This window comes from Actinia tenebrosa, unplaced genomic scaffold (assembly GCF_029948245.1).
Source record: "Actinia tenebrosa isolate PJP-AT-01 unplaced genomic scaffold, QUT_ActTen_1.0 PGA_scaffold9__36_contigs__length_13948895, whole genome shotgun sequence".
NCBI lineage: Eukaryota > Metazoa > Cnidaria > Anthozoa > Actiniaria > Actiniidae > Actinia > Actinia tenebrosa.
In genome coordinates this window covers 9274197-9300347 of record NW_028292586.1, presented here as the reverse complement: position 1 = coordinate 9300347, position 26151 = coordinate 9274197, and the positions used below count along the sequence as shown (strand labels likewise).

The 26151-nt window shown below is 35.6% G+C and overlaps 1 protein-coding gene across 1 annotated transcript; it reads right to left on the bottom strand.

Annotated features, from left to right (window-relative positions):
- Positions 1–499: 499 nt before the first annotated feature.
- On the bottom strand, positions 500–24723 carry LOC148904740 (uncharacterized). Its single transcript, XM_089024494.1, has 12 exons — positions 24600–24723; positions 20093–20206; positions 18806–18919; positions 17079–17192; positions 14527–14640; positions 12265–12378; positions 11289–11402; positions 6696–6809; positions 5586–5699; positions 4316–4429; positions 1013–1126; positions 500–611 (listed from the first exon to the last, which is right to left on the bottom strand). The coding sequence occupies exons 1-11, from the start codon at positions 24721–24723 to the stop codon at positions 1059–1061; spliced, it is 1218 nt and encodes a 405-aa protein (XP_088880620.1). The 3' UTR covers positions 500–611; positions 1013–1058.
- Between the last annotated feature and the right edge of the window lie 1428 nt (positions 24724–26151).

The following is a 26151-nucleotide window of genomic DNA, read 5'->3' as shown; positions in this document are numbered from 1 at the left end:
AGACGTATGCCTACAATTCTCTTTCGGGCATGAAATCTCCAATCACTGATCGTCATTCGCTGTTCGTATCTTCAACCTTTTTCACCAAATAACTGCATGTATAAATGATAAGAGAGAAAAAAAGAAAGAGATACAGGTATATATAGATAGAACTCTCAAGAATCTGCCTGGCTTATGTACCATGGATAGAGAGAATTAAAGAAAATGTCAGCTATGGCGCGCCATTTATTTCAAAACTATTTTGTTCTCCAATATAACAAATGGTATCGTGATACACTTTTACTACTGTGGTAGGCAGTTTTCATCGACACAAAGGTTTATCTTTGTCTCTCTTGTGACTTATTTCCCTTCTTTGACAGCTATCAATTCAACAATATACAATTTTCGCGTGATGTACAATTTTACCCATGATTACCATTCATAAAACCTTTTATGATATGGATTATAGTAGTGATTACGTGATTTTTACAGAACACTATCTTGTTGGAAATACTTACTATTTTCACAGTTTGTACCATTAAATCCTGTAGGGCAGTCGCAGTAGTAGCCATTAGTCATATCAGTACATTTTCCACTGTTTTGGCAGGGATTGCTTGCACACTCGTCGATGTCTATGAACAAATTCCAAAGTACAATAAGCAATTAGTGGAAGAAATTAAGTTAAATATCGTGATTTATTAATGGCGAGCAAGCAATTATTTGGCGATTCCAAAGGCAGAGGCAAATAATTGCTTGCGGCAGAATTTATATATTCTATCAAAAGTTATTGGTTTGTTTGTTTCTTGGTTGGTTAGTTGGTTGGATGTTAAGGCCTAGAAAAGTTTACCTAGATATTCCCCTAATTAGTAAGCTAACAGCAATAGTAAACTATCGTGTTTTCACCGATACTCTATCCCAGTTGTTATGGTAAGAGTTTCGGAATGCTACTTTCATCTGTCGCTAGGGTATAAAAATGTCCTCGTGAGATCAAATACATACTTATATATTCGTCATTATGTTTCCTTGAACATACTTGTTTCGCAGTTTATTCCTTTGAATCCAGCGGCACATTCACAAGATTAGCCATTTTCTCTGTTGTTGCATATTGCTCCATTCTGACAAGGTTTGCTTAGACACTCGTCGATGTCTTGTATCAATTAAAGAGAAAAACAGCTTATTACTTTCAAAATTAGTTATGTATCATGACAATCTTGGAAAACACGTTTGGCTGTACGCTGTCATATAAGTATTACGTAGAGTTTTAAAAACATCCACTCACGGCTGCCAATTTTTCATATTGCGACAACGTTAATAGAGCCAATATAGAACGAGCTATGCTATAAGTTAAAAGAAGTAGCGTAACTGGAAGGGGTCGATAACTGCGTCAACAAAAAGCAGAGTTGTGTTTTGACGCTTCAAATTTACATACAACACCATATATGATGACTTACAGTTCGTTAACAGACCGACAAGTTGATGTGAAATTGCATCATTTCTTATCTTGTCCAAAATACTGAACATGCACATATGAGATATGTTTTATAGGATGCTTTTGCTGTCCTGCGCAAATTGTGAAGTAAAAGGGGAGCTACACCCAGAGTAATGAACATATTTTTCGGTTTGTGTTTTTAACAACATAAAAATCTTATTAACAACATAAAAATCTTATTAAATCTTGAGCATTTATATCTTGAATATATAAATCTTGAATATGTAACTTACAAAAAACATCATAGTTGTGAGACTGCTTTATTAAGAGTACATAATGATATACCGCAAGCAATTGATAACCAACGTTCTGTTATTCTCGTGTTATTAGACCTTTCTGCGGCCTTCGATACCGTAGACCATGTACTTTTGCTTGAAAGAATGCGTTCAAGGTTTGGAGTAATCGGGCCTGCTTTGGAGTGGTTTAAATCTTACTTGAGTGATAGGCATTTCCGTGTTCATGTCCAGGGAGGTGTTTCAACAACTCGATTTTTCAAGTGTGGAGTGCCTCAGGTTCTATACTGGGACCAATATTGTTTTTAATATACACCTCGCCTATTTTGTATACATGGAGAAAACAAACATTTATTTTCTCACTCAAACTTTTCAAAATTCTTAGAAAACGTACTGAAATGCATGCATGCGCAAACGATTTTCTCTAGTGTAGTTATCAACAACAAGTTTAGAGTTCACTAAAGTGAACTCAAACATTGAGTTATCATATGACAACAGCTCGGAAAAAGTGAGCATCTCCTTGCGAGAAGTTTACAAATTAGTTTTGAAGAAAGAGTTGTCTCAACTATTAGGATTTGGTGTTCAAAAGATTATAGGTACTCCAATAAGTCGTTGCTAGCACAGTATGTGAACGACCTCAGTGAAGGATTTTTAAAAGTGCAACCAAACATAGGGGGGAAGCTGCGTTTCATATCAACCCTAAAATGCAACAAAAGAACAGCCACTTGGCGAGAGTAACCCTCATTCCTTCTCCTTCTACTTTTACTTTTAGGTGAGCTTGATTTTTCTCGTAGTTCGTGGACAGCCCTAGCACACAAAACTCTTGAATAAGTAGACAATAACGGCCATATTAGGGAAAAAGAGCGGGGAAAAAATTAGATATTTGGAAATAGCTCAACATAACTCTGTACCCACGTCACGTATTTTACAGAACGTTAATCTCATTATGGTGAAAGATAATGTTAAGACTTCTAGAAAATACTCATTTTTTCCGTCCTCGTGGGAAAATGTTTGGTTTGTAGAGACATCTTCTGGGAGCGCCTTATGTAATAACCTTTGTAAACGAATTCAAAAGTACGCTTGATTTTTTTACAAATTATAGTTCAAGTACGAAAAAAACTTATCTTTTTAACAAATCAATTTCAAAACGATGAAAAACGATGTCAAAATGTCTAAACATTAATGTTTTTTTTTTAAATTTTTTTTTTTTAAGACATCATATAAAAACATTTCTTTGACTGAGTCAAGTTCCTATCTCAATATTTTCGAATTTTCACAACGTTTCTGAACGCACAAAATAAAAAATAAAAGAGAACAGAACTACGTCTCATACACCTATCTTTTTTTCTTTGAGGAATAGCCTCAAACTATAAAACTCATTTTGAAACATTTTGATATTTATTTTTCAATATTTTTAATTTTAATATCTACGTAATTAAAATTACATCATGTAAATAAGATTAAACTAATTATTGTTTCCACATCGTGAGAAAATATTTTGTACAAAAGGCATGAGCGGCAATGTTAATCAATGCAAAAAAGGGCACAAGTAACCGTCGAGGAGAAACACAAAAGACAAAAATGGAAAATATTGACCACCAGTCAATTTCTTCGTCTTAAATTTCATCTCATTATCTGTACTCTTATGTTTCTCAAAAAAGAAGTATATTTTCTCAAACTGCTTTCCAAAATAATCGTAGTAAAAAACACAAGCTCTGGTCAGTTGCCATTTTCTTAAGTAAAAACTTTGGTCTTTCCAGAGTATCGTGAACGCGACAGCGGCAAAAGGGTTTCAAAAAAAAAAAAGGTTTAATTTCCCTTACTGCTATCCTTCGTTTATATGTTTTGCGCAATATAATAAATGAAATACCCATTAGTTCAAAGTTTATATTTATTACATTGGGTTATCTAACGTAATTGTAAAATCAGTATATATAGTCTTAATAAACAATTAATGTGACTCGAATAAAAATGAGCGTGTTCTAAAATGTCTCATCGTTTTTCCTCTAGAGTCTATCCTTCAAAACAAAACCCAAAATCTATCGCTCAACACATCTATTTGCTAATTTTAACCGCATAGAACTGAGGAACGTTTTAATATTCTGTCAGTTTATGTTCGTTAAATATCATCATACCTGACGTTAAGTACATTCGATCCCTCGCTGATGCCATCACATAACTTTTCAAATTTTGTTTTCTTGCACGAAAATTCTTTGGCGATATTTCTTATGGCTAATTTTGTTTCAGGCATTGCCTCAAGTGGATCCATGGAGAAATCTTGTTTATTTTTTATTTTTTACTTTCGAATGTTAGCATAGGGAAGTTAGGGGGCATTTTCATACCCAAGCCTTTTCAGCTTCTTAACAAAATATCAAAGGAATTGACCTTGCATTTCCCGCTGCGAGGGGTCTGAGAACGTGAATGGGGGATGGCTTAAAAAATCTTCGTATATATTATTATTTTTACAGTGTGATTTTTTTGGTAGTTTTTAGTCACTATAATTTCACCAGAACTGATGTTATATTAATACCCAGGTGACCCTTACACTCTTACACTCTTCCCCTATCACCTCTCCCTTATTACCCTCTCGCAAACAGTTGACATACTAACATACCTTCTTTGCATGTTACCCCCGTGTATCCTCGGGGACAATTGCAGGTGAATCCAGCGATGCCATCCCTACAGGTGCCGCCATTAAAACAGGGATTGCTTGCACATTCATCTATGTCTAATACGATTCGCAAACATACAAACATGCTTTACACATTCAAACAGACACACAGCTACTTTAAAAAAGGTTAAAGTGGCAATTAAACGTCGATAGGTAATAAGCGATATAAGCGATAGGAGATAGGTCATTCCAAAATATAAGAATAGCTGGAATGTTTAGTCTTCCTTATTATTATTATTATGCTTATTAATAACACAGACGTTATTTTTGAGATTTTTAGTTTCGTTTTAGTAGACGAAACCATTTAAAACAACTTCATTATTCGTGATTAGACGTATGCCTACAATTCTCTTTCGGGCATGAAATCTCCAATCACTAATCGTTATTCGCTGTTCGCATCTTCAACCTTTTTCACCAAATAACTGCATGTATAAATGATAAGAGAAGAAAAAAGAAAGAGATACAGGTATATATAAATAGATTTCTCAAAAATCTGTCTGGCTAATAATGTATGATGGATGGAGAGAATTAAAGAAAATGTCAGCTAAGGCGCGCAGTTTGTTTCAAAACTATTTTGTTCTCCAACATAACAAATGGTATCGTGATACACTTTTACTACTGTGGTAGACAGTTTTCATCGACACAAAGGCTTACCTTTGTGTCTCTTGTGACTTAATTCCCTTCTTTGACAGCTGTCTACTCCATTGACATACACTTTTGCCGTGGTATACAATTTTTTGGCGCGCCGTTTGTTTCAAAACTATTTTGTTCTCCAATATAACAAATGGTATCGTGATACACTTTTACTACTGCGTTAGACAGTTTTCATCGACACAAAGGCTTACCTTTGTGTCTCTTGTGACTTAATTCCCTTCTTTGACAGCTGTCTACTCCATTGACATACACTTTTGCCGTGGTATACAATTTTTTGGCGCGCCGTTTGTTTCAAAACTATTTTGTTCTCCAATATAACAAATGGTATCGTGATACACTTTTACTACTGCGTTAGACAGTTTTCATCGACACAAAGGCTTACCTTTGTGTCTCTTGTGACTTATTTCCCTTCTTTGACAGCTATCAATTCAACAATATACAATTTTCGCGTGATGTACAATTTTACTCATGATATACCATTCATGAAAGCTTTCATGATTTGGATTATAGTAGTGATTACGTGATTTTTACAGAACACTATCTTGTTGGAAACACTTACTATTTTCACAGTTTATACCATTAAATCCTGCAGCGCAGTCGCAGTAGTAGCCATTAGTCTTATCAGTACATTTTCCACTGTTTTGGCAGGGATTGCTTGCACACTCGTCGATGTCTATGAACAATTTGAAATTAAGTTAAATATCATGATTTGTTAATGGCGAGCAAGCAATTATTTGGCGATTACGAAGGCAGAGGCAAATAATTGCTTGCGAGACACTAACAAATCACGATATTTTGTGATAACCGAGTTCAATAAATTTTTTTATCATTAAGACAATTTTTCCGGGTTTTTTTTTTTTTTTTTTCTTCTTCTTCTTTTTCTTTGCGGTTTGGCTGTTCGTACTCTCTATCAAACATACGAACTGAGCCATGTTGGAAAAATGCACAGTTATAGCGCAGGAGAAGAATATCATATGCAGCAAAACAGCTATGCAACTTAATGCAAATGACCAGAATATTATTCGAAAGTAGTTATTTGCAGTTGTCTTGGACGATCAAAACGACGGAAAATTATTTGAATCCTAATCATTAGTTAGCTAACAAGCCGACTTCACCTAATATAGTCACGTGTTCGTCAGTTTGATAACGAATTAATGCAACCAAAGGTCACTTGAAGAAGGCTCTGCTGGATGGCAAAAAAAAAAAAAAATTGAAATTGCATCGTAGCTCGGAATCGAAAGAATCTTATAAAGGAAAAACAATATTCTTCTTCAGGAATTGTTACATATGACGTTAGTAACTGAATGAATGCAGCAAAAGTTTTTTGTTTTATTAATAGGGGAGTCCGAATTTTTGATTATATTCTGCAAAAGGCCTAAGATTTATGTATACTCTTTAAAGTTATTGGTTTGTTTGTTGGTTGGCTGGTTGGTTGGTTGGTAAGGCCTAGAAGAGTTTACCTAGTTATTCCCCTAATTAGTTAGCTAACAGAAATAGTAAACTATGGTGTTTTCACCGATACCCTATCCCAGTTGTTATGGTATAAGAGTTCAATAATGAGGTCGCGCTATTTCGGAATTCAACATTCATTTGTCGCTAGGGTATAAAGATGTTCCTGTGAGATCAAATACATACTTATATATTCATCAATATGTTTCCTCGTACTTACTTGTTTCGCAGTTTATTCCTTTGAATCCAGCGGCACATTCACAAGAATAACCATTTTCTCTGTTGTTGCATATTGCTCCATTCTGACAAGGTTTGCTTAGACACTCGTCGATGTCTTGTAACAATTAAAGAGAAAAACAACTTATTATTTTCAAAATTAATTATGGAACATGATAATCTTGGAAAACACGTTTGGCTGTACGCTGCCATATAAGTTTTACGTAGACTTTTAAAAACTCCACTCACGGCAGTCAATTTTTCACTATTGCGATAACGTTAGTAGGGCCAATATAGACCGAGCTAAGCCTGTAATTTAAAAGAAGTAGCGTAACTAGAAGGGGTCGATAACTGCGTCAACGAAAAGCAGAGTTGTGTTTTAACGCTTCATATTTACATACAACACCATATATGATGACTTACAGTTTGTTAACAGACCGACAAAGTTAATGTGAAATTGCCTCATTTCTTATCTTGTCCAAAATACTGAACATGCACATATGAGATATGTTTTATAGGATGCTTTTGCTGTCCTGCGCAAATTGTGAAGTCAAGGGGAGCTACACCCAAAGTAATGATCATATTTTCCAGTTTGTATTTTTGGTATTATACCACTACTATACCACACCAGTATAGAACACGTAGAGGAGTGGGTGGCCTACGCCCATGAAGGGTTGTAGAACAAAGGGGTCCCTGACTCAAGGGGCTTAGCATTCGGATTGTGAGTTGGGTTATCAATCAAAGAGGTGACCGACCCCTTCTTCTCGTGTAGGTTAAGAATGGTAAGGAACAAGTATATTTAGCACGAATTAAAACTATTGCAATGTTTAAAACGAGTGTTGTTTTTTCTGGGAGTTAATTTATAGAGTGTTTTGATAAAGTAAAATGGATTGTCTTTTTATCGCACTTCAAGATAATAAATGTCTTAGAATATCTTTGTCGGCTAAATGTGTAGTTCAAGAATTTAGAAAGATTTTGAAAAAAGGTAGAAAACAGGAGAGATTCCAGACAGAACACGCAAAAATAACGTTTTTGAATCGCCTTTTCAAGGCCTTGCTGAAGGAGAATGATATCCTTTTCTTTGCGACGAAGTCCGATACGAAAGTGAGTTTAGCTGGGAGGGCAATCCGCTCATTGAAGAGCTTGTTTTATCGTTATATTAACTATAAAGGAACCCTGAAATATGTTCTCCAAGACATTGTTGAGGGTTATAACGATCGATATCATTCTAGCATCAATGACCAAACCTCGTTTAGTCAATTCAGAAAACGAAGGTCATATATGGCATGTTGTTTATGATTAGCGTGCATGTAAGAGATATGGTTTGGATTTCTAAAGCGAGAAGGACGTTTGATATGGGCTACCTTCATCAGTACACCGATGAGATTTTTTAACGTTTTCTAAACGTATCGCTCGTATAATGCCGCATGTGCATAATTTAAAAGAAGCAAATGGGGATGAGATCATTGGTTCGATTATGTATTCGAACTGGCTAAGGCTATCAAGAATGACGATGCGTACTTTTCAAAATTCTTAGAAAACGTGCTGAAATGCAAGCATGCGCCAACAATTTTCTCTAGGGTAGTTATCAACAACGAGTTAGAGTTCACTAAATTGAACTTAAACATTGAGTTATCATATGACAACACCTGCAGGGTGTATCTATCCAGGTATCTTCTCCAGGGCTTTTTTTTTCTGCATGGCCATAGGTATTACCAATTTACTACCCCTCAACACTGCGTCTCCAGCTACTGAGAACTCATCTCTTATGTCCCAGTATCCTACCACCTTTAGAGGACAGTTTTCTTTGTTGCACGCCTATCCATTCATGATTACTTTCTTTAATGCAGACATATCAAAATCCTCATTGGTTTTCTTTCTGAGCTCTTCCATTCTCTTGTTTGATAACGGCATGGTTCTAATGACAGTGTTCACGTGCAGGTCGATGTTTATTTCTTGTTCCTTGATTTCTTCTGTTATGCTGTTCCTTTCTACAGCTCTGGACAATGTGCCAGCATGGATTATCGCCTTTACGGGTATTCGATCTGTACATACCTGGTTTCAGCTGACGTCATAGCACGCGATGCATACTCAATCGGTTTCCATTCGTCATCATGTAGTTGCATCAGCACTGCTCCCAAGCTATCCTTGGGTGCGTCAGAAGCTACTTTCAATGGTCTGTGTGGATCATAGTGAGCCAGAATTGGCTCTTGCACCAGACACTCTTTCAGCAAGTTGAAGGCAACTTCCTGTCTGTCTTCCCAGACCCAGTGGTTTCTTTGATCTAGCAACTATCTTAGGGGTGCGCTCTTAGCTGAGAGATTGGGTATCCACTTGGCCATGTAGTCTACCATTCCCAGAAACCTTTGTACTCCAGCTTTATCTGTGGGCCTAGGCATGTTTCTTATTGCTGATACCTTTCTTGGATTTGGTTTGATCCCTTCATCTGTAAGTTGATCTCGTAGAAAGACTAGTTTCTTGACTCCTAATTGGCATTTCTCTTTATTCAACTTCAGATTGTTGGCTCTTGTCCGCTTCAGGACTTCTCTTAGTGCTTGGTTGTGTGAGGCTCTATCCTTGCCTGCTATTATTATGTCATCAATCGATGTGTCAACGTTTGGAATTCCCCCGAAGAGTTCTTGCATCTTCTTGTGAAACACCTCTGAGGCTGACTTGCTCATGGCAACCTCTTGTATCTGCAGCGGCCAAAGGGCGTTATAAAAGTAGTTAGCTTGCTATTTGATTCTGTTAGCTTCATTTGCCATTTGCCATGTTATCACTGCCCATTCTTTAAACGTCATGTTTTACGCTGATGATTCTCAGCTATATATATCCTTTGGACGTGGCCAGAAACAAGACTGCGTGGAGAGGCTTCAGTCTTGTCTAGAAGATGCCATGAGCTGGATGAAGGAAAATATGTTGATCTGCAATGCATCGACGACCGAGGTAATCCATTTTACCTGCCGTTTCAACAAATCACCATCCAACATAGACTTTCTTATGATCAACACTAAGCCGATCGAGCCCATTTCTGAGGTGAGTGGCCTTGGTGTTATACTTGACCAACATTTGACTTTCAAGACACATGTAAACACTGTCTGCAAGTAAGCTTATCATTCGCTATCAACCACTGGAAAAATTAGGAATTACCTATCTGATCATGACTGTGAACGGTTGGTACATACACTAATCTCCTCAAAGGTTGACCATTACAACGCTATTCTTTATAGCCTTCCAGCATCTGAAATCAATAAAATACAGCGACTACAAAATACAGCAGCTCCAATCATCTCAAGGAATAAGAAACGCCACCATATCACTCCAGTTTTGAAAGAGTTCCACTGGTTGCCGATTGCAGATAGGATCTCCTATAAAATACTGCTGATGACCTACAAAATCCCGAATCCTGTGTGATTGACGGTGGTCCTGATTATTAAAAAGACCTCCTACATAGATACAAGCCAAAACGTACTTTTCGATCAGCTTCGTCTAATAATCTAGTAACTCAAAGAACCCGGTTACCATTCTCTCAAGTAAAAACTTTTGTCTTTCCACAGTATCATGAACGTGACAGCGGCAAAAAGGGTTTCAACAAGAAACCTGACAATCTGGACTAAAAGGGGAGTAGATACAGCTAACCAGTTTTTTTTTTCTTCTTCTTCTTCTTCTTCCTCTTTACATACACATGCATGAAAAACCATACAAACCACTCACATCCTTTGTTTTTCTTTGCCTTACTAAGGTTAGGCAAACCTAAGAAACCTGAATTTCAATTTCCCTTACTGCTATCCTTCGTTTATATGATTTGCGCAATATAATAAATGAAACACCCATGAGTTTAGAGTTTATATATATTACATTGGGTTATCTAACGTAATCGAAAATTCAGTATATATAGTCTTTATAAACAATTAGCACGTGTGACTCGAATAAAAATAAGCGTGTTGTATAATCTCTCATCGTTTTTCCTCTTGAGTCTAGCCTTCAAAAAAAGCCCAAAATCCATCGCTCAACAAATCTAAAAGCTAATTTTAACCGCATTGAACTGAGGAAAGTTTAATATTCTGTCAGTTTATGTTCGTTAAACATCATCATAGCTGACGTGAAGTATATTCGATCCCTCGCTGCTGTCATCATATGACTTTTCAATTTTTGTTTTTTTTGTTTTTTTTTTGTTTTTTTTTTGCACAAAAATTCTTTGGCTATATTGCTTATGTCTTCTTTTGTTTCAGGCATTGCCTAAAGTGGATCCTTGGAGGAATCTTGTTTATTTATTTTTTTACTTTCGAATGTTAGCATAGGGAAGGTAGGGGGCATTCTCATACCCAGACATTCTCAGCTTCTTAACAAAATATCGGAGGAATTGACCTTGCATTTCCCGCTGCGAGGGGTCTGAGAACGAGAATGGGGGATGGCTTAAAAAATCTTCGTATATATTATTATTTTTACAGTGTGATTTTTTTGGTAGTTTTTAGTCACTATAATTTCACCAGAACTGATGTTATATTAATACCCAGGTGACCCTTACACTCTTGCACTCTTCCCCTATCACCTCTCCCTTATTACCCTCTCGCAAACAGTTGACATACTGATATACCTTCTTTGCATGTTACCCCTGTGTATCCTCGGGGACAATTGCAGGTGAATCCAGCGATGCCATCCCTACAGGTGGCGCCATTCAGACAGGGATTGCTTGCACATTCATCTATGTCTAATACGATTCGCAAACATACAAACATGCTTTACACATTCAAACAGACACACAGCTACTTTAAAAAAGGTTAAAGTGGCAAACGGCGATAGGTTATAAGCGATAGGGGAAGGGTCGTTCCAAAATACACGAATAGCTGGAATGTTTAGTCTTCCTTATTATTATTATTATTCTTGTTAAGAACACAGACGTTATTTTTGAGATATTTAGTGTCGTTTTAGTAGACGAAACCAAACCAAACAAAAAACCTTCATTATTCGTGATTACACGTATGCCTACAATTACTTTCGGACATGAAATCTCCAATCACTGATCGTCATTCGCTGTTCGCATCTTCAACCTTTTTCACCAAATAACTGCATGTATAAATGATAAGAGAGGAAAAAAGAAAGAGATACAATCATATATAGATAGATCTCTCAAGAATCTGCCTGGCTTATGTACCATGGATGGAGAGAACTATAGAAAATGTCAGCTTTAGCGCGCCGTTTGTTTCAAAACTATTCTCTTCTCCAATATAACAAATGGTATCGTGATACACTTTTACTACTGTGGTAGAAAGTTTTCATCAACACAAAGGCTAAACTTTGTGTCTCTTGTCTCTGTCAACTCCATTGACATACATAGTAGTAATAAATTATGCGTTCGGTGTGTGTAATGAAATAGAGAGAATAAGAGAAAAATATAAAATGCCCTTGGCGGGAATCGAACCTACAATATTACCCGTGATATACAATTTTACCCATTACATACCATTCATGAAACTTATTTGGATTATAGTAGAGATTACGTGACACCTCAACAACACACATTTTGAAGCAATGTGATTTTAACAGAAGATGGTCTTGTTGGAAATACTTACTATTTTCACAGTTTGTACCATTAAATCCTGCAGTGCAGTCGCAGTAGTAGCCATTAGTCGTATCAGTACATTTTCCACTGTTTTGGCAGGGATTGCTTGCACACTCGTCGATGTCTATAACAATTTGCAAGTCACAATTTTGTTAGCATGTTTTAAAATAGACCTTTTTACTGATTCGGCGGCCATCTTGAATTGAGTGGTACCCGAGTGGCGAACACGTAGAAAATTTATAAAGCATAGAGTGGCGGGGTTACGTTTTCAAACAATTTTGTATCGTTGCCACAATGTTAAGAAAATAGACTGGAGACTTGAGTGTGTTTCATGAAAGCATTTACTAGAGCATGCGGCAAGAAGCGAATACATGAGTAACATGAAACTATATGTAATATGATTATACTGAGGATCAAGTGTATCGTTACAGGATCACGTATATCGTTACAAATTTGAAGTCTTGATGTTTCGCATATTGTTCCAAATACTAGCAAATTCAATTGCTTTATAGATGTGCTTCTCATTAAAAAGCGTAAAATGATGTAAAACGACCTCCTGACAGCTGTGCGGTCTATAAGTTTCACAATAATAGGCCCTTTGCAGATAACGGTCACGTGTCTGTACTGGAATGCAAACTTTTTGTTTTTATATTAAATTGGTGATTCTTTTTAGCTACTTGTAAAGAACTGAATGAAAACATGTGTATCCAGTGTGTTACGAAATGTAGTTTTATTACGATCTCTCGAAACAGGTTGTAGAAAGTTTGTTTGCAGTCCAGTAAATTTCACCCATGGGAATCAAAATGATCATTCATTTGCTCTCAGTGAATAAATCAGCACGTGATTGCTTAGCCGCTTATTATTCCTTGTCAGTATTTCATTAATGGACACAGCTACTCTAGATCAGTATTTTCGGTATTCTCCTACGCAAACGTTACTCATTATTACTTTTACGAACAAACAGAAAACACCGTGTAGCTTAGAGTTTGAATGGGTCAGTAGTGTTTTTCTGGTCACCCATCCATGTACTAACCTCACATAAACACTGGTCGCTCGACCAATCACAGTCTCAAATTATGCTCAAAATATACATGCTAACATTTTTTCTTTATGTGATACACCATTCAGGGTATCCTTTGTTTGGGGGGATTGTCAGATGAATCTAGCAATGCTATCCCTAAACTTAGGTTTCGCCATTCAAACAGGGATTGTTTGTACCGTTCATTTTGATACCATTCGCAAATATAAAATGCTAATATGCTTTACACATATAATCCAAACAGAAGGAATTATTATTATTATTATTATTATTATTATTATTATTATTATTATCAGCAGTAAACACGTTTGAATGCTAATTAGATAAGCTAGATAGGGCGTAATTTCGTAACCTACCAGCATGATAGGACTAATAATACAATCACTTAAAACCAGTCTTAGAGGGGGAAATATATATATGGCTATATCGTAAATTGTCTTATCTCTAATAGTAGTTTCTAAATGTTTATCATATAGTGCTCATTAAGATGGTACTCACTTAAAAAAAAAAGAATAAAAAAATAAATAATAAATAAATAAATAAATAAATAAAGTTTATAATAATATTTACTAAACTTAAATTAACTGTAATGCTCTTAAGATGCAGTTTAAATACTTAGAATGTTTGAAATGTCCTTAAGATGTGATTAATTTGAATGTTCTTGCAATGTTCACTGTGCAGCTTAATACCGCTTTCTGCATTCTAAGTAATACATCTTTGTATCTAACTCCAAAGATATTCTTCATCTCAGACTCCATCTCTTTAGACCATCCTACAAGAGCGTCCAAAATGAGGTTCACTTGCAAGATCGTGTATCCTGGGTGTTGTTTTGTGAGCTCAATTCTAAGTACTCCATACTTCTTCGTCTTCTCTTTGTCTTTCTTTTCTCGGTTGTTAACCCACGGACAGCTCATTTCCACCATCGGTACTTTATTGTTATTGTGGTTGATGAAACGCGCGTCCACACGATTAGATCGTACATACATGTGGTCAGCATATACAGGTATTTATTATTATTATCATTATTATTATTATTATTATTATTATTATTATTATTATTATTCAAGTGATACCTCAAACGACAAATTTTCCAAAACATAAAAGCATATCTCAGAAAATATTTAACATATGAACAAAGAATATCCCCGAGATCAAATTGATTACTTTGAAAGTATTATAATGTAATATTATGAAGAATGCCTTGATAGCAAAAAATAATGTTAAACTACTTACTATTTTCACAGTTTGTACCATTAAATCCTGCAGCGCAGTCGCAGTAGTAGCCATTAGCCTTGTCGTTACATTTTCCATTGTTTTGGCAGGGATTGTTTGCACACTCGTCGATGTCTATAAACAATTTCCAAAGTACAATAAGCAATTAGTGGAAGAAATTAAGTTAAATATCGTGATTCGTTAGTGGCGAGCAAGCAATTATTTAGCGATTCCGAAGGCAGAAGCAAATAATTGCTACGAAACACTAACAAATCACGATATTTTCTGATAACCGAGTTTAATCATTAAGACAATTTTTTCGTTTATTTTATTTTATTTTTTCGGTTTGGCTATTCGTACTGTCTATCAAGCATACGAACTCAGCCATGTTGAAAAAATGCACCGTGCGAATGCCCAGAATATTATTCGAGAATATTATACTGAGAAAACATCATAGAAAGTGCTTTGTATGTGGTTACATTTACTCGTTGTTTTTGTTAAACACTCACTCGCTCGAAGACTCGCTCGTTCGTGTTTTACACAAACAACTCGTGAATATAACCCCATACGCCGCAGTGTTATATTTAAGCTAGTTCAAATTGTCTTAGTGAAAACAAAGACATATACAGTCAATGTCATTAACGTTGTCCACCGAAGAAAGACATTTACACATTTACACATTTAGACTAAAAGATATATCACGTGTTTCATTATGTATTCTTTGCCTCGTGTGCGTCAGCCTAAAGTTTAAATATAAATTCAACTAGTCAGAATCGAAAATCCAGAATGCCCTGACCGTTTAGTGAGGATTTAAGATAGAGAATGGTATTTCAGAATTTGTTTTATGCCAAAACTTTCGAGGAAACACGTGATATTTCTTTTAGTCTAATTGTCTAAATGTGTAAATGTGTAAATGTTTAAGTGTGTAAATCAATGTCTTTTTTTGATGGACAACGTTAATGACATTGACTGTATTACATTGGGATATCTAACGTAATTGTAAAATCAGTATATATAGTCTTTATAAACAATTAGCGTGACTCGAATAAAAATAAGCGTGTTGTAAAATGTCTCATCGTTTTTCCTCTAGAGTCTAGCCTTTCAAAAAAAATTCCATCGCTAAACAAATCTATAAGCTAATTTTAACCTCATAAACTGAGGAAAGTTTAATATTCTGTCAGTTTATTTTCGTTAAATATCATCATAGCTGACGTGAAGTATATTCGATCCCTCGCTGCTGTCATCACATAACTTTTCAATTTATTTTTATTTTTTTTTTTTTTTCACGAAAATTCTTTGGCGATATTTCTTATGGCTTCCTTTGTTTCAAGCATTGCCTCAAGTGGATCCTTAGAGTGATCTTGTTTATTCATTTTTTTTACTTTTGAATGTTAGTGTAGGGAAGGAAAGAGGCATTCTCATACCCAAGCCTTCTCACCTTCTTAACAAAATATCGAAGGAATTGACCTTGCATTTCTCGCTGAGAGGGTTCTGAGAACGAGAGTGTAATTTATGATTTTTACTGTGTGATTTTTTTGGTAGTTTTTAGTCACTATATTTCCTCCAGAACTGACGTTGTATTGATACCCAGGTGACCCTTACACTCGTGCCCTCTTCCCTTATCGCCTCTCCCTTATTACCCTCTCGCAAACAGGTGACATACTGACATATCTTCTCTGCAAGTTACTCCCGTGTAACCTCGGGGACAATTGCAGGTGAATCCAGCGATGCCATCCCTACAGGTGGCGCCATTCAAACAGGGATTGCTTGCACATTCATCTATGTCTAATTCGATTCGCAAACATGCAATTATGCTTTACACATCAAACAGATATACAGCTACTTTAAAAAAGGTTAAAGTGGCAAACGGCGATAGGTTATAAGCGATAGGGGAAGGGTCGTTCCAAAATACACGAATAGCTGGAATGTTTAGTCTTCTTTATTATTATCATTATGCTTGTTAAGAACACAGACGTTATTTTTGAGATATTTATTGTCGTTTTAGTAGTCGAAACCATTTAAAAATTCTTTATTATTCGTCATTAGACGTATGCCTACAATTCCTTTCGGGAATGAAATCTCCAATCACTGATCGTCATTCGCTGTTCTCATCTTCAACCTTTTTCACCAAATAACTGCATGTATAAATGATAAGAGAGGAAAAAAGAAAGAGATACAGGCATATATAGATAGAACTCTCAAAAATCTGCCTGGCTAATAATGTACCATGGAAGGAGAGAATTAAAGAAAATGTCAGCTATGGCGCGACGTTTGTTTCAAAACTATTTTGTTCTCCAATATAACAAATGATATCGTGATACACTTTTACTACTGTGGTAGACAGTTTTCATCGACACAAAGGATTATCTCTGTTTACTCCATTGACATACACTTTTGCCGTGATATCTATTTTCGCCGTGATGTACGATTTTACCCGTATTGTACAATTTTACCCTTGATATACAATTTTACCCATGATATACCATTCATTCATTAATGAAACCTTTCATGATTTGGATTATAGTTGTGATTACGTGATTTTTACAGACGAATATCTTGTTGGAAATACTTACTGTTTTCACAGTTTGTACCATTAAATCCTGCAGCGCAGTCGCAGTGGTAGCCATTAGTCTTATCAATACATTTTCCACTGTTTTGGCAGGGATTGCTTGCACACTCGTCGATGTCTATGAACAAATTCCAAAGTACAATAAGCAATTAATGGAAGTAATTAAGTTAAATATCGTGATTTGTTAAAGGCGAGCAAAGAATTATTTGGCGATTCCGAAGACAGAAGCTAATAATTGCTTACGAGATACTAACAAATCAAGATATTTTCTTATAACCGAGTTTAATAATTGTTTGATCATTATTTAAGACAATTTTTCGGTGTTTTTTTTGTTTTTTTCGGTTTGGCTATTCGTACTGTTTATCAAACATACGAACTCAGCCATGTTGAAAAAATGCACCGTTATGGCGCAGGAGAAGAGTATCATTTGCAGCAAAACAGCTATGCAACAAAATGCGAATGCCCAGAATACTATTCGAGAATATTATACTGAGAAAACATTATAGAAAGTGCTTTGTATGTGGTTATATTTACTCGTTGTTTTTGTTAAACACTCACTCGCTCGAAGACTCGCTCGTTCGTGTTTTACACAAACAACTCGTGAATATAACCCCATACGCCGCAGTGTTATATTTAAGCTAGTTCAAATTGTCTTAGTGAAAACACAGCCATATACAGTCAATGTCATTAACGTTGTCTACCATAAAAAGACATTTACACATTTACACATTTAGACATTTAGACTAAAAGATATATCACGTGTTTCATTATGTATTCTTTGCCTCGTGTGCGTCAGCCTAAAGTTTAAATGTAATATTCACCTAGTCTGAATCGAAAATCCAGAATGCCCTGACCGTTTAGTGAGGATTTAAGATGGAGAATGGTATTTCAGCATTTGTTATATGCCAAAATTCGAGGAAAAACGTGATATTTCATTTAGTCTAAATGTCTAAATGTCTAAATATCTAAATGTTTAAGTGTGTAAATCAATGTCTTTTTTTGATGGACAACGTTAATGACATTGACTGTATTACATTGGGTTATCTAACGTAATTGTAAAATCAGTATATATAGTCTTTATAAACAATTAGTGTAACAAGAATAAAAACAAGCGTGTTGTAAAATGTCTCATCGTTTTTCCTCTAGAGTCTGCCTTCAAAAAATAACAAAATCCATCGCTCAACAAATCTATAAGCTAATTTTAACCGCATAGAACTGAGGAAAGATTAATATTCTGTCAGTTTATGTTCGTTAAACATCATCATAGCTGAGCTGAAGTATATTCGATCCCTCGCTGCTATTATTACTTTTTTTTTTTGCACAAAAATTCTTTGGCGATATTGCTTATGTCTTCTTTTGTTTCAGGCATTGCCTAAAGTGGATCCTTGGAGGAATCTTGTTTATTTTATTTCTTTTTACTTTCAAATGTTAGCGTAGGGAGGTTAGGGGGCATTCCCATACCCAAGCCTTCTCAGCTTCTTAACAAAATATCGAAGGAATTGACCTTGCATTTCTCGCTGAGAGGGATCTGGGAATGAGAATGGGGGATGGCTTAAAAAATCTTCGTGTAATTTATTATTTTTACAGTGATTATTTTGGTAGCTGTTAGTCACTATAATTCCACCAGAACTGACGTTATATTAATACCCAGGTGACCCTTACACTCTTGCACTCTTCCCCTATCACCTCTCCCTTATTACCCTCTCGCAAACAGGTGACATACTGACATACCTTCTTTGCATGTTACCCCCGTGTATCCTCGGGGACAATTGCAGGTGAATCCAGCGATGCCATCCCTACAGGTGGCGCCATTCAAACAGGGATTGCTTGCACATTCATCTATGTCTAATACGATTCGCAAACATACAAATATGCTTTATACATTCAAACAGATATACAGCTACTTTAAAAAAAGTTAAAGTGGCAAACGGCGATAGGTTATAAGCGATAGGGAATAGGTCATTCCAAAATTTAAGAATAGTTGGAATGTTTAGTCTTCCTTATTAACACAGACGTTATTTTTGAGATATTTTTAGTGTCGTTTTAGTAGACGAAGCCATTTAAAACACCTTCATTATTCGTGATTAGACTTATGCCTACGATTACTTTTGGCATGAATTCCCCAATCACTGATCGTCATTCGCTGTTCGCATTTTCAACCTTTTTCACCAAATAACTGCATGTATAAATGATAAGAGAGGAAAAAAAGAAAGAGATACAGGCATATATAGATAGATATCTCAAAAATCTGCCTGGCTTATGTACCATGGATGGAGAAAATTAAAGAAAATGTCAGCTATGCCGCGCCGTTTGCTTCAAAACTATTTTGTTTTCCAATATAACAAATGGTATCGTGATCGTAACAAATGGTTTTCGTCGACATAAAGGCTTATCTTTGTGTCTCTTGTGACTTATTTCCCTTCTTTGACATCTGTCAACTCCATTGACATACATAGTAGTAATAAATTATGCGTTCAGTGTGTGTAATGAAATAGAGAGAATAAGAGAAAAATATCAAATACCCTTGGCGGGGATCGAACCCACGTCTTCGGTATTCCAGTTCGATGTGTTCGAACTACAACATCAAAAGGACCAACCACGCTGGTAACGCAGACGGAATATCGTGAGGATCCCAGAGCGATATTTTCTGACATACACTTTTGCCTTGATATACAATTTTCGCCGTGATGTACAATTTTACCCGTTATATACAATTTTACCCGTGATATACAATTTTACCCATGATATACAATTTTACCCGTGATATATAATTTTACCCGTGATATATAATTTTACCCGTGATATATGATTTTACCCATGATATACAATTTTACCCATGATATACAATTTTACCCTTGATATACTATTTTACCCGTGATATATAATTTTACCCATGATATATACCATTCATGAAACCTTTCATGATTTGGATTATAGTAGTGATTACGCGATACCTCAACAACACACATTTTAAAGCAATGTGATTTTTACAGAAGACTGTCTTGTTGGAATACTTACTATTTTCACAGTTTGTACCATTAAATCCTGCAGCGCAGTCGCAGTAGTAGCCATTAGTCCTATCAGTACATTTTCCACTGTTTTGGCAGGGACTGCTTGCACACTCGTCGATGTCTATGAACAATTTGCAAGTCACAATTTTGTTAGCATGTTTTAAAATAGACTTCTTTACTGATACGGCGGCCATCTTCAATTGTGGGATACCCGAGGGGCAAACACGTAGGAAATTTATAAAGCATAGTGTGGCGGGGTTACGTTTTCAAACAATTTGAAGTCTTGATGTTTCGCATATTGTTACATCTACCAGTAAATTCAATTGCTTTATAGATGTGCTTATGTAAAAATACATCCTGGCAGCTGTGCAGTCTATAAGTTTCACAATAATTGAACTCTCTGCATCCCATAACGTCTCAATTAAAGCAATAGAATTCAAGATGGTCGCCGTATCGGTCAAATGGTCTATTGCACACGGGTTAGTGAAGAATGAATGAATGAAACCTTTATTTAAAAATAAATAAAGCCAGGTTAGTCCCTTCAGAACTAATAAAAAGCTTTGCTATCAATGGGAGCCCTGGAAATAAAAGTGATTTGTGTATTGTATATGGAATAAAACTACGCATGCCTGTTTAATGCCCTGATTCAACGTTATATTACGTCTTTCATAAACGTGGAGGAGAAGAGGGGCGAGAATAATTAATGAATGACATGTCATATTTTGCGCCACCCCCTAGGATTTTGGGTAATCTAATACCATGTAACTCCTTTAAATAAATCATATATGAAGGGGAACAGGTTTTATTAATCGTTCTATTTGTAGTTATAATGAGATATTTAATGATAGAGTTAGGCGTTAGAGAAACTTAAAGTTAATGCAGCTAAGTTATATTTATTTTTAAAACTTTATAATGCTTTCTAGCAAGATGTACAGTTAACCAATTATTTGATGTCTTTCATATTATTCCTTGTCAGTATTTCATTAATGAATTGCGGCAGCATGAACACAGCTACTCTACATCAGAATTTTCGGTTTTCTCCTACGCAAACTTTACTTAAACTTTACTTATTAATATATATATTTAGGCACTGCCTAAAAGTGGAGCTCCCAATAGTAGAAAGAGCCCAATTTAGATAAAACTGAAAGATGAAGGGAAACCATGAAATTAAAAAATGAAACGGAAATGCACTACATCATTTTCTTCGCACGAGTCTTTGTTTTCGACCTTAGTACTCTCCCACTTAGGAATTTTGTCACATGTACACAACCCACCACCGTCCACCCCAGGGGCTAGTTTCGTTCTTGAAAAATTCTTCGAGAAAGTTGTCCATGGCTGACATTTTTACGCTTTCAATTCCTTGTTAATTTTACTTCAAAACGAAAGATAAGTACAGATAATCCAACAAAGTGTCAAATTTAGTGAACTTTACCTTGGATGTCTTTCATTAAACTCCAAATTTCGGAATAGAAAACTGCGTAAAAGAAAAGGTGAGCAAAACATACGCTTACTGTTACTTCTTTTACATGACAATGTTTGGTTATCCATGAAGAGTTTTCTGTAAGAACCGTATTTTTACCGCAATGAAATTAAGAAAACAAATGATTAGGTAGCATCAGCGAGAGATAATTGGTTGGAGATCATAAACTAACTAAACTAGTGAAATGAAAGCCCTGAACGTTAAAACCAAATCAGTTCAAAATAGTTCTCTGAACCTAATTCTTCATTAAAATATTTTTATTCCTTTTGTATAAGCCTTAAATACTTTTCGATAAACTTGAAAACATAAGCTGCAAATACTAGGTTTTGAGATTCGATTTTAATTCGATTTTCTTTTTTTTTTTTTTTTTTTTTCCATCTGTTTTCATGCGCGAGAAAGATACGGAACTAAATCACGAACGACTGAAAAGTTTTCGAAAAACAAAGTTTACATGATTCAGATAAACTTGTTAAAAAACAACTGAGACAAAATAGAAAAATAAGAGAAAGAGATAGAAAGATATAAAATTATTGAATGAAAGTCTTCTTTTGTTTGCCGATGGGACCCCGCGATAGGAGGCGAACAAAGCTGTATTTTTCTTGAACGAAAACGATAGTTGGTTAAAAACAACCAAATTGTTAAAGATTTACAATTCTAAATAAAGGCCGAATATTTGATGTAATATTTGCTCTCCGGATTATATTTCATCCAGCATTGAAGTCAATTAAGATTATCTATAGAAATATTAAAAGTTTTGAGAGAAATTATTTGATTTGTCGATAAAAACTCTTGTCAAAATCAGTATCAAATAATATATTATTGTTTGCTAAAAAACACACACCTGACTTCTTGCAGAACACTTCTTGATCTACCTTTGACTATATGAAAGGTTTTTTTAAAATGTTGGTCTAAAATTTGTCCTAAAACTATTTTTTCTGTGCATTTGAAAGCCGCATTTCCGAGCAGTTTCGCTTTGAAAGCAAGCGGGATTCCTGTGTTGTGTACACGGACGCCCGTACGTACGGACGGAAGTGACGTCAGCCAAGCCATGAAATATCAACTCGGTGGTTTACCATTTTTTCTTAAGTATGGTGCTCCGCTTGGGAGCTCCGCTATTACTTTTACAGACAAACAGAAAACACAGTGTAGCTTAGAGCTTGAATGGTTCAGTCATATCTTTCGATCTGGTCAAACATACAGGTACTAACCTCACATAAACACTGGTCGCTCGACCAACCACAGTCTCAAATTATGATCAAAATATACACGCTAAGATACTTTCTTTATGTGATACACCATTCAGGGTATCCTTTGTTTGGGGGGATTGTCAGATGAATCTAGCAATGCTATCCCTAAACTCAGGTTTCGTCATTCAAACAGGGATTGCTCGACCGTTCATTTTGATACCATTCGCAAATATAAAATGCCAATATGCTTTACACATATAATCCAAACAGAAGGGGAAAATGATGGGACCTGGCACATAAGAAATTGCGGTAACCATGGTAACTCTGTCACAACTCACCGTGCACCTGTCACACTAACGGTCTGGTCAGTGGAATACTTACCTATATATACCTACCGTAGGGAGGAAGGGCGGGGGAAAAAAACAAATATAGCGCTTAGCGTGTGGTTGCCAGAGGCTAGCGATAATAACTTTCAATGGTCAAAGCTTCGGTGGAAGCGCTTTTGACATAAGTGTAAATGTTTAAAATCGAAAGACAGAGTAGTGAACCGAAAAATAATATCAAAAATGACGGAAATTTACTACGCACCGCAATCATGGCTCACTGCTTGCATATTTGTGTTATTATTATTATTATTATTATTATTATTATTATCATCATCATTATTATTATTATTATTATTATCTTTATTTACAATTTGCTTCAATTTTGCTTACAAAAAAAAGAATATATTTACAATACGAGGTGTAATTAAAATAAAAAATAAAATAAATCAATTTAAAGGGAAAATAAAAATCAAGAATCAAGTAATCATGAGGGTTTTTCTAATGATGTGTGCAGTTCCAAGGAGAGCAATCTTCTGTACTTCTGTGATAGAGATGTCCCCTTTTAAATGGTTATTGTTCTAGTCCTTTGTGAATTACAATGACAATAGGTATGGTTTTTGTTTCCATACCCCACATTTTTTAAATTTCTATTTCTAGATCTTTGTACTTTGAGAATTTTTCTACTTGTTTTAGGGGCTCATTTCGTTCTGCTGGGATTGACACGTCTATCAAAGAACATCGTTTATCTACTTTGTTCTTCACTATAATGTCGGGTCTATTAGCTGTGATGGTTCTGTCCCTATGTGCTTGCATGTCCCATAGGATTATTGCTGTGTCGTTGTCCATTACTTTTTCAGGTTCATTCTCATAACATTTTATGCAGACAGTAGATTTATTATTATTATTATTATTATTATTATTATTATTATTATTATTATTATTATTATTATTATTATTATTATTATATGTAATAGGACTCCATGCTATCCAATTAAGAAATAATTGGACGAGGAAAATTCCGAGGACTGACAAAATTGGATGGGGCCGTAGGCCGAGTCCAATTTGGCAGTCAGAGGAATTTTTCGAGTCTAATTATTTCTTGATTGGGGAGCATGCTATCCTATTATCTATTAATTATATAGCTGCCTAATTAATCCCATATCAACAGACCTGTCCAATTAAGAAAATAATTGAACAATTACCTATATGGGATTAATGAGAAGCTGTATAATTATTATTGTCATTATCATTATTATTATTATTATTATTATTATTATTATTATTATTATTATTATTCAAATCCCTGGCTCTCCTTTAGGTAATTTAATGAATTGCGCTTACTCATAAGCAATTTTATGATTCGGAGTATTGTAATTTTCCAAAACATAAAAGCATATCTCAGAAAATATTTAACATATGAACAAAGAAGATCCCCGAGATCAAATCGATTACTTTGAAAGCATTATAATGTAATATTATGAAGAATGGCTTGATAGCAAAAAATAATGTTAAACTACTTACTATTTTCACAGTTTGTACCATTAAATCCTGCAGCGCAGTCGCAGTAGTAGCCATTAGTCTTATCAGTACATTTTCCACTGTTTTGGCAGGGACTGCTTGCACACTCGTCGATGTCTATAAACATTTTCCAAAGTACATTAAGCAATTATTGGAAGAAATTAAGTTAAATATCGTAGTTTGTTAATGGCGAGCAGACAATTATTTGGTGATTCCGAATACAGAGGCAAATAATTGCTTGCGAGATACTAACAAATCACGATATTTTGTGATTATAACCGAGTTCTATAATTGTCTTATCTCAATTTTTCCGTTTTCTTTTTGCGGTTTGGCTGTTCGTAATGTCTTTCAAACATACGAACTCAGCCATGTTGAAAAAATGCACCATTATAGGGCAGGAGAAGAGTATCATTTGCAGCAAAACAGCTATGCAACATAATGCGAATGACCAGAATATTATTTGAAGGTTGTTATTTGCAGTTGTTTTGGACAATCAAAATGACGGAAAAATTCTTTGAATCCTAATTATTAGTTAGTTAACAAGCCGTCTTCACCTAATATTGTCACGTTTTCGTCAGTTTGATAACGAATTAATGCAACCAAAGGTCACTTGAAGAAAGCTCTGCTGGATGGCATATAGAGGAAAAACAATATTATTCTTCAGAAATTGTTACATATGACGTTAGTGACTGTATGCATGCAGCAAAAGTTTTTTGTTTTTTAAGGGGAGTCCGAATTCTTGATTATATTCTGTAAAAGGCCTAAGGTTTATATATACGCTTTAAAGTCAGTGTTGGCTTGTTGGTTGGTTTGTTGGTTGGATGGTTGTTAAGGCCTAGAAAAGTTTACCTAGATATTCCCCTAATAAGTAAGCTAACAGCAATAGAGTAGTATAGGGGATGGGGGTTCCAGCGCAATCTCAACACAGGGTTTACCTGTGTCAAATATTTCACCATGGGAACGACCCGTCCCAAGTGTGGTTGGGGGCAACAGCGCAACCACTTAAATATGTTAGTCTATATATGGAGTGCGAAGATTGTAAGAGAACTTTTAAGAAAGAAGCAGACTTTATAAGAGCATATTTTTGCCCATTGTTTCGGCAACCATTTTCGGCTACCTTTTCTACTCCCACACGGGCTTTCCTGGTAGACACATTTTGCGTAGGAAAAGTATTTTTTTGTGTCCGCTGCGCTGGTAGCAAGCACCAGGAATGTCCGTAGGGAAGTAGGTAGAGGCGAAACACCTCTCCTTTTTTCGCAAGGGCTGCGAACCACCGCTCTTGGCAGCAAGGGGTCGTGGATCGCGACACCCTACTATGGAGAAACGCCGCCGTAGCAAGGGAGGCGATTCACCTCCCTTCTACTAGTAGCCAAAAACCTTCGACACCCTCTATCTACGCCGTGGTAGTTGCGTCAAAGTAGCTACGTAGCCCGGTATGCGAAGTCTGTAGAGTCCTTCCAAGATCTCCAGAAGTATTTGCGTCGTTCTTTGTTTTCCTAGCATGTATGCGACCATACCCGCAGCTATGTAGAGATACATCTATATACCTATGGAC